At 41.7% G+C, this 15513-nt stretch overlaps 1 protein-coding gene across 2 annotated transcripts; it reads left to right on the top strand.

The window, feature by feature from the left end:
- Positions 1-2927: 2927 nt before the first annotated feature.
- LOC101772211 (protein ACTIVITY OF BC1 COMPLEX KINASE 7, chloroplastic) lies at positions 2928-10974 on the top strand. Of its 2 annotated transcripts, none has more exons than XM_004956331.3 (18): positions 2928-3111; positions 3573-4194; positions 4454-4597; positions 4866-4991; positions 5400-5487; positions 5823-5916; positions 6117-6210; positions 6765-6819; positions 7412-7503; positions 8080-8250; positions 8393-8449; positions 8527-8610; positions 8703-8787; positions 9376-9437; positions 9724-9798; positions 9914-10018; positions 10146-10287; positions 10539-10974. In XM_004956331.3, exons 2-18 carry the CDS (start codon positions 3601-3603, stop codon positions 10610-10612), a joined length of 2142 nt encoding a protein of 713 aa, XP_004956388.2. In that variant the 5' UTR covers positions 2928-3111; positions 3573-3600; the 3' UTR covers positions 10613-10974. The 2 variants fall into 2 exon arrangements, with proteins under 2 accessions (XP_004956388.2, XP_012699522.1); XM_012844068.3 differs by lacking the exon at positions 2928-3111 and adding an exon at positions 3168-3325.
- Positions 10975-15513: the final 4539 nt, after the last annotated feature.

Genomic DNA, 15513 nt, shown 5'->3' with positions numbered 1-15513 from the left:
TTAGAACTCTATTTATGTATTTGTTACTCTGTTTGACTATTATATTTGTGTACTATATTTGTCACTGTGGTTTTGTATGCAATCCTGCTGAAATGCTATCAAAATTTGCTATTGAACATGCTGTTATCATGATTTTGTGTGCTGTTCGGTTTTTCGGTTATAACCGGAACTGAACCAAAGAATCGAAACCGAATTTATTTCAGTTCTCATTTTTTGAAAGAACCAATCAGCTCCTGTTTTCTGAGAACGGAAGTTATGCAGGAACCGAGGAACTGAACCAAACCGAATGCTTAGGTCTGCCAATTAGTAATAGTAAGATAATGGGTCGCGCCCTCTACCTCTTAGGAGGTCTTGTACAAAGCATGAAATGGGAAATGGGATCCCGTCCGCAAAGATGAGATATGTAAAATTTGCATCGCCAGATACGTTATCACCTGACTATGACGTACCTTCACACGTCGGACATGTGCCATTGTGGCCAGACAAATCAAATCATCCCACTATAGTACCAGCGATGCTTTTTAGTGAGCCCGTGACAAGCAGGGCCTCCTCCTCCAGTCGTGGAAACGTATCACCGATCTCCACCACAGCCAATCACTTGACAGACATGGAAGCAGCACATAGTACGTAGCGATCAGCGACAACGCTCCCACGAAAAATCCTACCCCGCCGACCCCACGCCGGCCTCCCGAATTGGACTGGAAGACACCGGAGCACCTCGAGGTTCCGCCCTCTGTGCCGCCTCCGCAGCCCGCCGGCAGGCGGCAGCCACACGCTGCCATCCCGGCATCCCGCGCGTCGTCTTGCGCACGATGGCAGTTCCGTAGCCCCACGCCTCCACCTTCTCTCGCCGTCGTGCCGGCGGCCAGTGGGTGACCGCTTGTCCCTGCTCGCGTCCACCGCCTCCGGTAGTCAATGGTTACCTGAATTTTCTTTCTCTGGTCTCGTTCTCCACTTGGCCTCCCGTTGCTCTTCTACTCTTGCGACGCGCGTCTCCGTGTCCACCTGTTGCATGAACCTTTTATTAACTTTTTATTTTTTTTGTCTAGTGAGCATCTTATTATTTTTTAGGAACAATCGGACTTGTATGTTGCATTTAGTATACTCATATATACGCGCGCTCCTATATCGTATCTAAACACTTGACAACTTTGACATGATTATCAAGATGAGCCACTTTCTAGAATATTAAGGGGTAAAACTATGTTTCAGCAAGTATTTATAAATAAATAAAGTGGTGGAAAGTTTCAAGTGTTTGATACAGAGATAACTTTTTATATATCTAGTTAAAATTAAAGGAGGCAGGACAAGAAAAAATACAGATGCGGAATGGCCTCTAGTCTAGTGTAGAGCACCTTTGTAGCATCAGCAGGCTCAAATTCGACTGGAACAAATTAAACAGGTCTGGAATAAAAAAAATATTATAAAAAAATAGGTAGGGGACCTACTGACTTCGATAAAAAAGGAAAAACATGGCTACAGTAGACATAACAATACAATATTTGTGCTCAGTACACTTTTGATTTTTTTTGGATGTTGGGATACTAGGTGCTAAACTTTAGCGGTGTCACATCGGATGTTCGGATGCTAATTAGGAGGACTAAACATGAGCTAATTATAAAACTAATTGCAGAACCCCTGTGCTAATTCGCGAGATGAATCTATTAAGCCTAATTAATCCATCATTAGCAAATGGTTACTGTAGCATCACATTGTCAAATCATGGATACTGTAGCACCACATTGTCAAATCATGGACTAATTAGGTTTAATAGATTTGTCTCACGAATTAGACTCCATCTGTGCAATTAGTTTTGTAATTAGCCTATGTTTAATACTCCTAATTAGTATCAAACATCCGATGTAACAGGTGATAAACTTTAGCAGGGTATCCAAACGGGACCTAAAAGATAGTACACTCTTGACCAGTCTTGGATCCTGTTTGGGAGGAAAGGGCTAAAGTTTAGCCCACTCAAATGCAGTGCTAAACTTTAGCCCTTTGGGGTGTTTGGGAAGGAGGCTAAAATTTAGCACATGTGTTGATAAAAGACTCATTTACCCCTACTTTCTCTCTCTCCTTTACCCCTCCTCTTCCTTCTCAACTCCTCTACGCCGTTCGCGAGATCTGCCGTTGGTGCTCCTGGTGCCGAAATTCCTGGTGCTCGCTGGTTCTCGCGCTCCGAGCGCGTCGAGGCGCAGACGGGTCTCGCGCCCTGCTACCACTACGCTGCAACAGAGGAGAGAGAAGGGCGTGGGGCAGCCAGAGCGGAAGCGGATCCAGGCGGAGGCGGCTTGGGCGGCGGGGCTCGACGGATGCAGCAGCAGGAGCTGGCCGGAGGCGGTGGAGCCAGCGGAGGCCTGGGGTCGGCTGGAAGTGGTGGGACCGGCGGAGGCTGCCCCGAGGCGGCGGGGGCCGGCTGGAGGCGGCGAGATTGGCGGAGGCCGCCCCGAGGCGGTGGGGGCCGGCCGGAGGCAGTGGGGTCGGCGGAGGCCGCAAGAGCCGGCCGGAGGCGGCGAAGGCATGGAGGCGGCGGGGGTGTCGTGGGGGAGAAGGGTGTCGCATGGAGAGGAGAGAAGAAAGGGGGCAGGGGGTGGAAAAGTGTCTTGGGGGACCACTTTTAGTCCATTTTAGCACTCCTTGAAGGGGCTAATGGATTATGGGGGCTAAAGTTTAGCCTACCTCTTTTAGCCCTCCTGTTTGACAAGGAGGGGCTAAAATCTAGATAAAATAGGAGGGCTAAAGTTTAGCACCCCTCCAAACACCCCTTGATCAGGAAGTAGAGTAGGTTTTTTTCCACCCTCAGTAGGAATCAAGGAATATCACCTGGGCTGCGTTGGTATAATAATTGAAAAGTAAAGGGGTTGATCTTAAAGAGCCCCCACTATGTATATTGTATAACCGTATAAAATTCTCCTCGTGCCTCCTCTCGTTTTCCGCTCCACTTCCTCTCTAGTGTCTCCTTCCCAGCAGTTGAGGAGCGCGTACTCCACCTGTTCCCTTCCTTCTCGGCTTCTCCCCTCATCAGTCCTCCTTGGCGGCCCCCAGCCCCCATCTCCTCTCCAGTCTCCACTCCTCCCCCGACGGACCAAAGAAACTGGGAGCCCACCTGAGGTAACCCCTTCTTGCACGACTCTCAGTCCTCCGCATCCACTCATTTCTTTTCTTGTTCGGTATTATTACTATTAGCCTTTTAGTTTACCATACCTTTCAAAATCTGCTCGTGTGGATCGGCGCCGTACATGGAATTGGTTCCGCTAATGGATAATTCTGTGATAGTTTCGGGTTCTTGATTGGATGCTTCAGTGGGGGGTTTTGTTTCTTGGTGGTAAGGATAGGAGGAACCAACAAGATTGATTGCTGCGTGTGGATTGCTCTTGTGATTTTTGTTTCTTTGCTTGATAAATTTTGTATCGATGTACTTTTGAGAAGGGGCAATTTTGTTAGTGTAATTGAGGACACTCGTTTTCTGTCAGAATTGCTAGACGGGCATTTTTTGGGTAATAGTTTCTTGATAGGTGGCATTTATTTTGTTATGCTGTGCTTATGCTAATGGGTGGTGGTTCTGTTGACAGGGGCTTCAGATTGGTAGTACCCATAGCGATGATGGTGCCTGATCTTAGTTTCTCAGCATCAATCTCTAGTGTGAAGCTCCCAAGGTATGGGGCACCAAAGAATGAGAAATTCTTGGTTAAGAGGGCCCCAAAATTCCGGGCGGAATCTGGGAAGTATGGTACTAATGGCCGGGCAACAAAGATGGTCCCAACAACTGAGTTGAGGAGGACTAATGGTGGTGGCCTTGTAAGATCAGGGACGGTCAATGGTTCTCCAAATGGAACTGTCAATGGTTCAACCAAGGCTCCCATTAACGGTTCTGCAAAGTCCATTATCAATGGCTCAACCAAAGTGGTCATTAATGGTACTCCGAAGATGGCTGTAAATGGTACTAGTCTGGTGAAAGGCAGCAAGATGTCCTCTCTTGTCAAGACACAGAAGCACACAAGGTTCAACGATGATCCCTTTCAAGAGGAACTGAAGGTTTTGCCTTCTGATGAGGGATTCAGCTGGGCGAAAGATAATTACAACTCTGTGCAGAGGAGCATAGATATATGGTCTTTTGTGCTTTCTTTTCGAGTTCGTGTGCTATTTGACAATGCAAAATGGGCCTATCCTGGTGGGTTCTCTGAAGAAAAGCAGGTATATTTTTATGATATTGATAAACAATTGAGTCATGTTCCTTCAAGAGAAAAAAAATCTGAGTCAGTAGCATTGTTATTTCAAAGAAGTCAGAAAAGGAAAATATTCTGTGTTGACCAGTCACCTCCAGTTTCCAATGATTGTTCTATCTGTTTGTAGTGGTGTGAAAGCATGATGAGTCGCATCACTTGGGGCTGCAAAAAGAAAGGATTTGTTGTCTGCTGTACATATGGTCTAAAGTGTGGCTTACATCTTGCAGAAAGATCGAAGACGGAAAACTGCTTCATGGTTAAGAGAACAAGTATTACAGCTTGGCCCAACATTTATTAAGCTTGGACAGTTATCCTCCACACGATCTGATTTATTCCCACAAGAATTTGTCGATGAGCTTGCAAAACTGCAGGTACTTTGCTTGCCTATATCGGCATATGTTTCTTTCACGATTAATTGGTATGTTCTTTTCCTTATGCTGACATGATTTACTTGTCCCTTCTTTTCCGTCTTCCTAGTGATGGTTTTGTTGAAACTATCTGATAAACTGAACATTAATTCGAAATGATCCATCATCAATGATGGACACAACTTTTGTATTGGACTGACTAACAACCAAAGGAGTTTATACGAACCATGTATAGTCTCATGATGTATACCTTTTCTCTGCTTTTATGCAGGATAGAGTACCTGCATTCTCTCCCGAGAAAGCAAAAGCTTTCATAGAAAAGGAAATGGGCTGTTCCATTGATGTTGTGTATAAAGAATTTCAAGAGCGTCCAATAGCAGCAGCAAGTCTTGGTCAGGTGTTTAATCCTAAACTTTATCATCATCTGCATTTTTCTAACCAGTACCGTTGCATACTCAGCATAGCATAAACATATTATGCAATCCTTTTTCTATTCCCTTTCCCTGATTTGTTTAAATCCTGCGGAAACTAGCTTCATCGTGATTTAGCCCCTCTTGCAGCACTTAGAAGGAAATGTGTCATTTAGCCCCTCTTCACATCTGTATCTGTCTATTCCTTTGTTTATCATTGGTAACAGTTTTCACTTGATGCATTTCTGTTCTGTGGCAAAACAAAACTGATAATATTACATTATTGGCCTTAATGGTGCTTACTTGGGACAGTTTATTAAATTCAATGCCCTAGATGATATTTGTGCTGCATTTTCTGATTTCTACTTCCACATTGCTCTGTGTCTTATATTCAGGTACATCGTGCGGTGCTCCATAACGGTGAAAGAGTTGCAGTGAAAGTTCAGCGTCCAGGGCTCAAAAAACTTTTTGACATTGACCTAAGTAAGATATATACCAATTAATGATGTCCTTGAAAAGAGAACTATTGCTTTAGAGAAACAGACAAGTAAATGTTTAATGCATGCTATTCTTTTAATTCCAGCCTATTTGATTGGAGTTTTGTCTTTTATCCAAAACAGAAGTTGGATTTAACGTTTTACTTTTTCCTTTTTTTTCTTTGCACACCAGTTTGCAAAATTGTAATAATAATATTAATGTTCATGCTCATGGTTTCTTAGAAAAGGATTTAAACACCATATATATGAAATACTTAATTAATGTCTAGATAATACCAATGAGCTAATCATGGTAAATCTTTTCCCTTTGGATTCTTGCAGGGAACTTAAAGCTAGTAGCTGAGTATTTTCAAAGAAGTGAAACGTTTGGAGGCCCTTCAAGGGACTGGATCGGTATTTATGAGGAATGTTCCAAGTAAGTACATAGATAGTAATCTTGGATATATTATATGTGTTATATATGAATATGACTCTTGATAGTTGTTGACTTATATGGTAAAACATGTATGTCAGCAAAATGGAGAATAGATTGCAACATGTCTAATTAGAGGCTTATGTTTCTTTGGAAATTGGTTTTACATAAAAACTTCATTCTCCTGATGTCCGCAATTTCAGAATTTTGTATGAAGAAATTGATTACATCAATGAAGGAAAGAATGCGGACAGGTTTCGACGGGATTTCAGAAATATAAAGTGGGTTCGCGTGCCAGTAAGTTTCCTGGACCTCATAATGCAATTCATTTTAAGGTTTTGATTCAGTGCCCTACCACTATTATACTAACAACTCGTAATTGTAGTTATCATAATCAACCAAAGTGAGATTATTCCCAGAAAAACAGACCAGAATGACCAGATACAGCATCTCATTGAATTTTCCATGATGGGGGCAATGCTATGGCTATAGTTTTGTCTACCAAACAATGAAGGTTACAAAATGTTGTATTAGTGCTGGAACTGAGATGGCAAGCCACTAGTCTGTGATGATTAGTGGTGGGTCCAAGCATTGAGGGCTATCTATTTTCTTGCAAAATATTGTAATCCAGTTTAGTCATGGTGGAGCACTATGTACTTAGTTAAGATCAGAGTTATCCTTATCCGTATAAAAGGTTTAGTGAAGACTAGTTCTAATCAATATTTTTTATCCCCATCTGCTCTAAACATGTTTAAACTCTAGTCATGGTGGAGCACTGAAGTGAAACCTTGCATTTTCTTAACCATAATTTCAAAGTCTTACATGATGTGTCATTATACTACTTTTTTTAGCTTATCATGTGGGACTACACAACTGAAAAGGTGTTAACACTGGAGTATGTTCCTGGTAAGAGCTTACTATTTCTTGAAATAGAAATTAGCATAAGTAATATTGGATGAACGGATGTTTGGATGACCATTTATGATGTAAATTATCTTGATTTGGACACGTAAATGATAAATATGATTTTTCCTCAAATGTGTAACTAAATTAATTAGGAACAAAAGAATATCGCAAAGGATGAAACACAATATACACTTTTAATTCAATTTTTCAAGGTATTAAATCTCCATTATTTTGTGATACAGAAAAGGTTGAGACTAACTTCAACCATTTTTAACAACTTATTGTATAGTTATGCCAGTTAACTTGTATACAATGAGTTCAGATGAATGAGCTGCAACCTCTATTGGCAATTTCATGCATGTCAATCATATTATATCAATATCTGTGTTTTTTTATAAAAGAAATTGCCTATAAGCCCAAGTTTTGCTGGTAACTTTGTTTATTCTAGGCACCTTTTCATTTTAATAATATGATGACGGTCTGACATGGACTGTTAAAGCATGTTTATCTTTTCAGTTGTAGCTTGGGAGTATATGCTATTAGTCTGTTACAACAACCCTTACCTTGAACTTTATTTTTATTTTCTATACAGGTATTAAAATTAACAATTTGGATGTGCTTGACAGCCAGGGCTATAGTCGCTCACTGATTGCATCGCGTGCAATAGAATCTTACCTAATTCAGGTTGATATTTTGCTTTCATTATATTGATTCTAACTCAATTTTGTTGTTTGTGGTTTAGGCTTCACCTGCAAAACACTCTTAGAATTATGATGGTAATTTAATACGGAGCCGGTGCTAGATGCCCTCGTACCTTTTTCAATTTGTTACTGTGTGGCCGGTCAGAATATTTTTTCAGTGTTGGACTTGTTTAAATTGGAGAATTATTATCCAATGGTTCTAGAGTCTGTGATGTTAATTGTCTTCAATAGAGTTTAAAATTTCCTCTTAGTTATTCTTTTCTTTTTGCAAAAAAAACCATTTTAGTTTATTGGTTTTGGAACATTCATTTGTTTCTTGCTAGGTCATTTGTATTTTGCTTGGACCTCCATGCCTTTAATGTTTTATCACGTGCCCATCACACTGTTTAAAATTTTTGGTTTAACATCTCAATATAACATACTTTTGTCAAGAATACATTTATATATTTCCCCTTGCATTTAATCTCGATGCCAAGTTAGTTGATGTTTTGTAACTTGATGTTCGAATGTGACATGCAATGGTTTCGCCCTAACATTGTTCTTACTGGGTTCAAAACAGATATTGAAGACTGGATTCTTCCATGCTGATCCTCATCCTGGAAACCTTGCTGTAGACAAGGATGGTTCTCTAATATATTATGACTTTGGAATGATGGGTGAAATAAAATCATTCACTCGGGAGAGATTACTCTCCCTGTTTTATTCTGTGTATGAGAAGGATGCAAACAAGGTATCTTAATCTTTTCATGAGAATGTCATGTTAGTAGTATTAATTTTTAACTTAGCACTTTACCTTGGATAATTTTCTGGAAATTTAGATTTTCAACACTCAACACAATGCATTCTCTGTCTTCATGATCTCTTTCTTGCAGGTTATGAAAGCTCTAATTGATCTGGAAGCTCTCCAGCCAACAGGAGATCTCTCACCGGTTCGTATTTTAATTGTTAGGAAGGTCACTGAAGTTTCAAATGATATATAAATATTTTTGTACTTTTGGTTATGTAGGTTAGGAGGTCCATACAATTTTTCTTGGACAATCTGTTGAGTCAGACACCAGATCAGCAACAGACTCTGGCTGCAATTGGAGAGGTTGCACGTCCTTAGATACACTTGTTCTATAATTAACTTAAATTTAAATAGCTAATATGTAACTGTTTTGTTTCTTCATTTTATTTTTCTAGGACTTATTTGCGATAGCACAAGATCAGCCTTTCCGGTTTCCATCCACATTTACATTTGTTATAAGGGCATTCTCTACTCTTGAAGGTTCTCCATCTCGGCACCCCTGAGATTATGATAATATTCTTTCATGCATTGCTCTGCTAGTTATCACTTATTGTGAATGCAGTGGCATTATGTTTTGGTAGAAATAATCCTCTTGACATAAACATTCAGCGTAGACTTTCTGGCTTTGCTAATTGTTTGTTTTAAATCAGTAGTAAATACAACTGAACTTCTAGCATATATAGAAAAAAAACTAAATACTAGTTCATTGATGAAAAACTAAGCTGCAAACCAGATTTTGTCTCATGATCACAGAATTGTTGATCAACATGTGAAGGAAGACATTAGTTATTCTAGTAAATCCTATGTAATAGCTTAGAAAACAGTAGCATGTTCTTGCCGGGAGAAAACAGTATCATGTTCTGGCTGGTTTATCTTTAGTTGTTTACTACCTCTATCTGAATATATCATACAAGCTATCGTCAAAACATTTTAATATAAATTCTTGGAAATCACATATCTGTGTCTAGCCATCTAATTTCTACACAATTTTATCTTCCAGTTATTCATTTGTTCTCTGTCATCAATTATGACTGAAATTATCAGCTAACAAACTATGTTATTTGACAGGCATTGGATACATATTAGACCCAGATTTTTCCTTTGTCAAAGTTGCAGCGCCATATGCACAGGTCAGTGTCCTGTTATAACCCTCAGTTTTCCGGGACATGTTTTCTCACACCTACTATTCCATTCATGTGTTGTCTTTTGTCTTGATGTCTTATATCTTTCTAAAAGGGGTCCGTACGGCTTAAAAAATGTATTCAGATGTTAACCATCCCTTTTAGTATTCTTGGTGTGCTTTTCACTTCTTTTGTCATTTCAGCTAATATAGTTTTTCGTTCCCTTCTGTTCATAGAAGCAGAACCCCTGTCTTTCGAATATTTGCCTAATTCTGATTGAACATTTGACCTTCAGGAACTGTTAGACTTGAAGCAGAGACAACAAGGTGGACCTGAATTAGTCCAGGAGATAAGAAAGCAAGCAAACGATGTAAGCATACAGATCTGCTGGTGCACGTTTGTTAGTTTTTACATTCTGTCATCTATATGGTACATTGTACAGCACACTAAACGTTACCACTTATGGTCATCTCTATATATGACAGGCTCGTGATTCTACCATATCAATGCCCTACAGAATACAGAGAATTGAAGATTTTGTAGGACAACTCGAGTCAGGTGATCTGAAACTCAGGGTCAGAGTACTGGAGGTATGCTAATGATTTGTATCGGTTCTTGCATCTTCTCAATGTTCTTTGGCCAGAATCTGACAGCACTTAAAACTAGTTTTATTTCTTCTTTTTTTTGGCCTGATTCTGAACTGAATGGCATTTGCAGTCTGAACGAGCTGCTCGGAAAGCTACTGTGCTTCAGATGGCGACGATGTATACAGCCTTGGGTGGTACTCTCTTGAACGTTGGGGTCACATTGAACGGTCAAGGGAACCAAATAATTGCAAACGGTTCTTTCATTGGTGCAGGTAGGTTTCCTTTCCTGTGTCGTAAAATAAGTTCTCTACTCAAAATCATTATTAGCTCACCTTCTACATCTTTTTGCTCCTTTATTTCTTCTAACCATATAGTAGTAGTACATAGGCTGGTAAAACTTGCTCTGTAAACATACCATGTGATAGAACCAATCTCAATTTAAGCTATCTGTAGCAGCTGGTTCTCTAAACAAATAAGCATCCCTCTGTGCCTGATTGGTCTGAACCAAACTAAAAACGTGCAGGCATATTTTTAGCGTTACTGATTAGGTCTATGCAAAGAGTGAAGAAACTCGACAAATTCGAGACCATGATATGATCATCTTGTAAAGACGTGCAACCGCAGGAAGTTCCTGTCCCTGAAAAGGCATGGCATGAGAAACTAAAGAGTATATTCCTCTGTAAAGTTACATGGGAACTGCGCATCCCTTCAAGGTTCATAGTATATATAGGAAACGACATTCTTTCTGGGAAACAACACCTAGCTTGTTGCCCACTTGCTCTTGTAAATTTGTACAAACTGTATCATTCTTTAGCCCCTAAGGCTAATCACACCGACCAGTCGACAAAGAAAGGAATTCAAGATAATTGTAATTTTATTTTACGCTAAAAATATTCAGCAATAATTCAGCGTTAGCTCCTATGGAAATTAATAAAAAATATGCTGCCGCTGTCGAGATATGATGCTACGAAGGGTTGTTTCGAATAATACTGAAACACCGAAGCCATTCTGGTAGACAACTTGTTTGGATGCAAAGTATTTTTTTAAGTTTTACATTATTGTTATTATTTACCTAATATTTTGATTATAGAAAACATGAGGTGTTTGGATGCAACAAATTTTGTTGTTTTGAAAACTGCATTCCCCACGTGCGCATGCACGTGATATAAAAAGTGATGACATACAAGATGTTTATATAGCTATAAGACATCTTGATATATCGAAATTTCATCATAATTAACTATGATACTTGTTTACATGCATCCTTCCACATAAACCATTACCATGACTCACATCAATCAACCATATATTGAATGTTTGCTATATTATTAGAAAAATCATAACATATTCAAAATAAAACTCTAAACAAGACCTCTTATGGTGCATATATGATAAAGTAGTAATCAATCTAACAACAGATCATCACTAAGAAGACCTAAATCTTTGGAAATGGAAAAGGTAAAATCATTGGAATGTCAAAAAAAATGCCTAACAACAGATCATCACTAAGAAGACCTAAATGATGTCACTGGCACAGTGCCTGCCATCCTTAGTAGAGCGATGTCTCAGAACTGCCTCAATTAAACCGGCTCAAGCTCACTGACCCTTATCATATTAACGAAGTACAAGTCAATCGCACTTCAATCAATATAACTAGATAGTCTATTAGGTAGCGTCCTGATTTAACTATCGATTCCATTGATTGAAACAATACGCATCAAGTCTCACATGATGGGGAGCACATATGATACAACATGTCATTTCAGTTTACAAATATAGGGTACACAGATTAATTTACAACCAAGTTCGAAATACTTATATAGATTATTGTTGACGCCAGATTTCATCACTAGTAAAATCGGCGCCAAGAAGAGAGGGAATCGGAGAAGCACAGTTGGGAATCGGTCGAATGGTGCTACAGTGCGAGATCGGCTGATGACTTCTGTCTCGCTTCGGATTGAACGTGCCGGGGTCCCAATCGGTTGCCTTTTGCCGATAAGGAATCGGCCGATTTGGAGGTTGGTTTAATTGGGCCTGTATGGGCTTGGAAAGGCGTAAAAGGATAAGGGGGAGATCAGCCCACGAAGCGTGGAGTAACCAACTTAGCACGAATCGTGCTTGTAAATATTAGTTTTCTGTTTGAATTAGGGATAGAATTCTAGTCGGTTAAGAAGTCATCTGTACGGGGCTATAAATAGCTACCTTTGTAAATCTGTAATCATCAACAAAAAATCAATACAACAAGCTACTTTTTCCTCGTACTTACTTTCAAGCAGGCGACTTCGCCAATACTTTTCTCTCTTTCACGAGTTCGTGCGGGTTGGCAGGACTGCATCAGCTTGATCTCCGGCCGATTCTGTAAGTTCCGCTTATCGAGTAATCGAGTAATATCTAAGCTTTAACTTCGGGCGTATCGCTGTTGTTTCGTTTAGATTTATTCACTAGTTATCGATATTTGCTAGAATCATAGGTTTTACCTGTCTTTCTAGTTTTATCACCAGTTATCCAGCTAGGAATCGGTAGTTTCGGCTCTCTTCACATTCTGCTATTAAATTCATCTATTGCCGATTAGATCTATTCCTAGTGTTGTTATCATAGCTTTGTATCGATTACTCTAGTGGTTTTCTATCTACAAGGCTACAGTGATCGGCTGTTTTATAGCCGATTCCTTTATTACGGCAAATCGGCCGATTCGCTGATAAGCTTTCTCGAGATCGGAAACTTAGCCGATCGTGATTTCTGGACCTGACACGTATTCTTCCTTGCCAATCAACAGGTCAGATTGGCTGGCACGCCGCGCGAACCGCACCAGGGCAATCACCCGAACAGGAGTTAAGCAGATTCTCCCGGGTCGTGTGTCGGACGCTGGAATTCGGTTGACCGATTTCTAGCGCCAACACACTTTTGGCACGCCCGGTGGGACAAATACAACCGCCATCATGTCGAAAGCTGCTGAAGTCTCCGAAGATAACGTCATTGAGGTGACGGAAGCAGATCTGAAGGACGACCAGAAGGAAGAATTGGATAAGTATACGGCGCAGTTCCGGAAAGCTTGCCTAAAGTCTTTCAGTCGCTCCAGAAGCGGGGAGACTATCAAGAAAAATCCGTTCCCTGCTCCCCGCCAGATCACAATTTCTAAGGATTCGGACAAAATGTCCGATATGATTCAACAGTCTATTTATCACGCCTTCGTTGATCAGTCCCCAGTACTTTCAAATATGGTGCACAACGCCGTTGTCAACTCCTTCACTGGTGGGATACCTCAAGGATACAGGGGACCGGCATATTTTCAGCCGATTCCACCAAACCAGAATTATTCAAATTCGGTTTCACAGCCGATCCAATTTTCTATCGGGGGTTCAGGTGCTTCTTCATCATCAGCTCCTATGGGGTATAACTCCATCCAACTGTCCTCTGCACCATTCCCTCCAGTTAGCCCATCACCCTGGGGGACACCTTCAGCCACGGCCGGTCAGAATCAATCGGCCAGTCAAGGAAACCCTCCATTCCAGGCATCTTTCCAGGCGGCCATTCGGCCGACCGTACCGCCATACCAGCCTGTCGCTCCGGAGGTCAACAAGATAGCAGAGCTCATGCTATATGATGAAACGAGTGGCTCATTCAAACAGCCAACCTTTACTACACAGCCGGCTTTCAATCAGATACCACCTGCTTTCAATCAGCCTCCGTTTGTTCCGCCTCCGGTTTACCAGCACGTGCCAATACCTCAGCCAACGGTTCACCAGCAACAGCCAGATTGGTCGGCACGTATTGCGGAGGTGATGCAAGAACAATTCGGCTTGAAGCCGAAAGTACAAACTTATACCTACAGAACACCATACCCGTCTACATATGACCTATTGCCGTTCCCCCATCGGTATAAAGTTCCTGACTTCACTAAATTTTCGGGGATGGATGACACTTCGACCGTAGAGCACGTGAACAGATTCATCATCCAATGCGGAGAGGCAGCCACGCAGGATGCCCTACGGGTACGGTTGTTCTCATCATCCTTGTCTGGTTCGGCCTTTCAATGGTTCACGACATTGCCGCCAAACTCGATTATCACATGGGCCGATTTAGAAAGACAGTTCCACAAATACTTCTACGCCGGGGTGCATGAGATGAAGCTGTCCGATTTGACCAGCCTCAGGCAAAGAAGTGACGAGCTGATATCCTCGTATATACAGAGGTTTCGGGAAATCAGGAACAAGTGCTACTCCCTAGCTCTAAACGACGCGCAGTTGGCCGATATAGCTTTTCAAGGCCTTCTGCCCCACATCAAAGAAAGATATGCCTCACAGGAGTTCGAGAGTTTGAGCCAGATTGTCCACCGATTATCTGGACAGGAGGTACGTGCCTTCGATCCACGGAGGAATTTCCAGAAGAAAGTGGCGTTCCTGGAAGAATTAGAGGACGAAGAAGACGTTGAAGTCGGACTTGCGGAGTGGATCAAGGGAAAGAAGCCGATATCATGCCCTTTCGGCAAAAAGGAACCGGAAGTGTTCGGCTTTGACACAACTAAGGCCGATAAGATCTTCGACCTTCTCCTCCAGGAAGGACAGATTAAACTCTCGCCATATCATACAATACCTTCTGCCGAACAACTAAAAAAGATGAAGTACTGCAAGTGGCACAACGCCACATCCCATGATACTAATGAGTGCAAAATCTTCAGGCAGCAGATACAGTCGGCCATCGAGCAGGGCAGACTTAAATTTGAAGTGCCGACAAAATCAGCCAAGCCAATGAAGATCGACCAGCACCCCTTCCCCACCAACATGGTTGATACGGGAAAGAATTCACTACAAACAAAAGTGCTGACGTCCGAATCGGCTAAAAAGAGTGGCGCCGTCGACCCCAGAAATCAAGCTACGCCTGAAGACGTCAAAGGGAAGCGGCGGATGGAGGATGACGATGGTGAATCAGAAGAGCCACGCATTACTTCCCAGTTCCTGCTCCAGAAGTACCAACGTCAGCATGAACGCTCAAGGTCCCGGGAAGAAGCAATGCGACGGCACGAAGATCACTGGAGGTGCCCGTTCTTCATCCACTGTTGGGAAAACAACCTTAGGCTACCTTCGGCCGATAATTGCCCAGAATGCAACAGTCCATATCGTGGCAATCGGCCGTTCAACAGGTCTCGCTCCAGAGACGGAAGGCCAGAACCGATTAGCAGGAATTGGCGCAACCAAGATGACCAGCGCCCTCCCGTGCGTGATCGGCTGGGGGGCAGAAGTGATCGATATGATCGGTCGGAAGATAGACGCCATGATAGGCAGGGGGGCAAGCTATGATTTTTCTCTGCCGATAGAAACCGCCGCTACTAACAATCAAGCAGAGTACCGAGCTGTATTGAAGGGCCTACAACTATTAAGGGAAGTCAAGGCCGATTCTATCGAAATCTTCGGAGACTCCATGCTTATTGTGGATCAACTGACCGGAAGGTCCGAATGCAAAGACGACGTATTAAGAATTTATCACGAAGATTGCTTACA

This window comes from Setaria italica, chromosome II (assembly GCF_000263155.2).
Source record: "Setaria italica strain Yugu1 chromosome II, Setaria_italica_v2.0, whole genome shotgun sequence".
NCBI classification, from domain to species: domain Eukaryota; kingdom Viridiplantae; phylum Streptophyta; class Magnoliopsida; order Poales; family Poaceae; genus Setaria; species Setaria italica.
This window is presented reverse-complemented; position numbering and strand designations above follow the sequence as displayed.

Bases quoted from the DNA above. Each gene is read 5' to 3' on its own strand.
- LOC101772211 (XM_004956331.3), top strand. From the start codon at position 3,601: ATGATGGTGCCTGATCTTAGTTTCTCAGCATCAATCTCTAGTGTGAAG. The intron at 5,488-5,822 runs GTAAGATATATA...GGATTCTTGCAG, and splicing joins ACTTTTTGACATTGACCTAA to GGAACTTAAAGCTAGTAGCT. The intron at 5,917-6,116 runs GTAAGTACATAG...CCGCAATTTCAG, and splicing joins ATTTATGAGGAATGTTCCAA to AATTTTGTATGAAGAAATTG.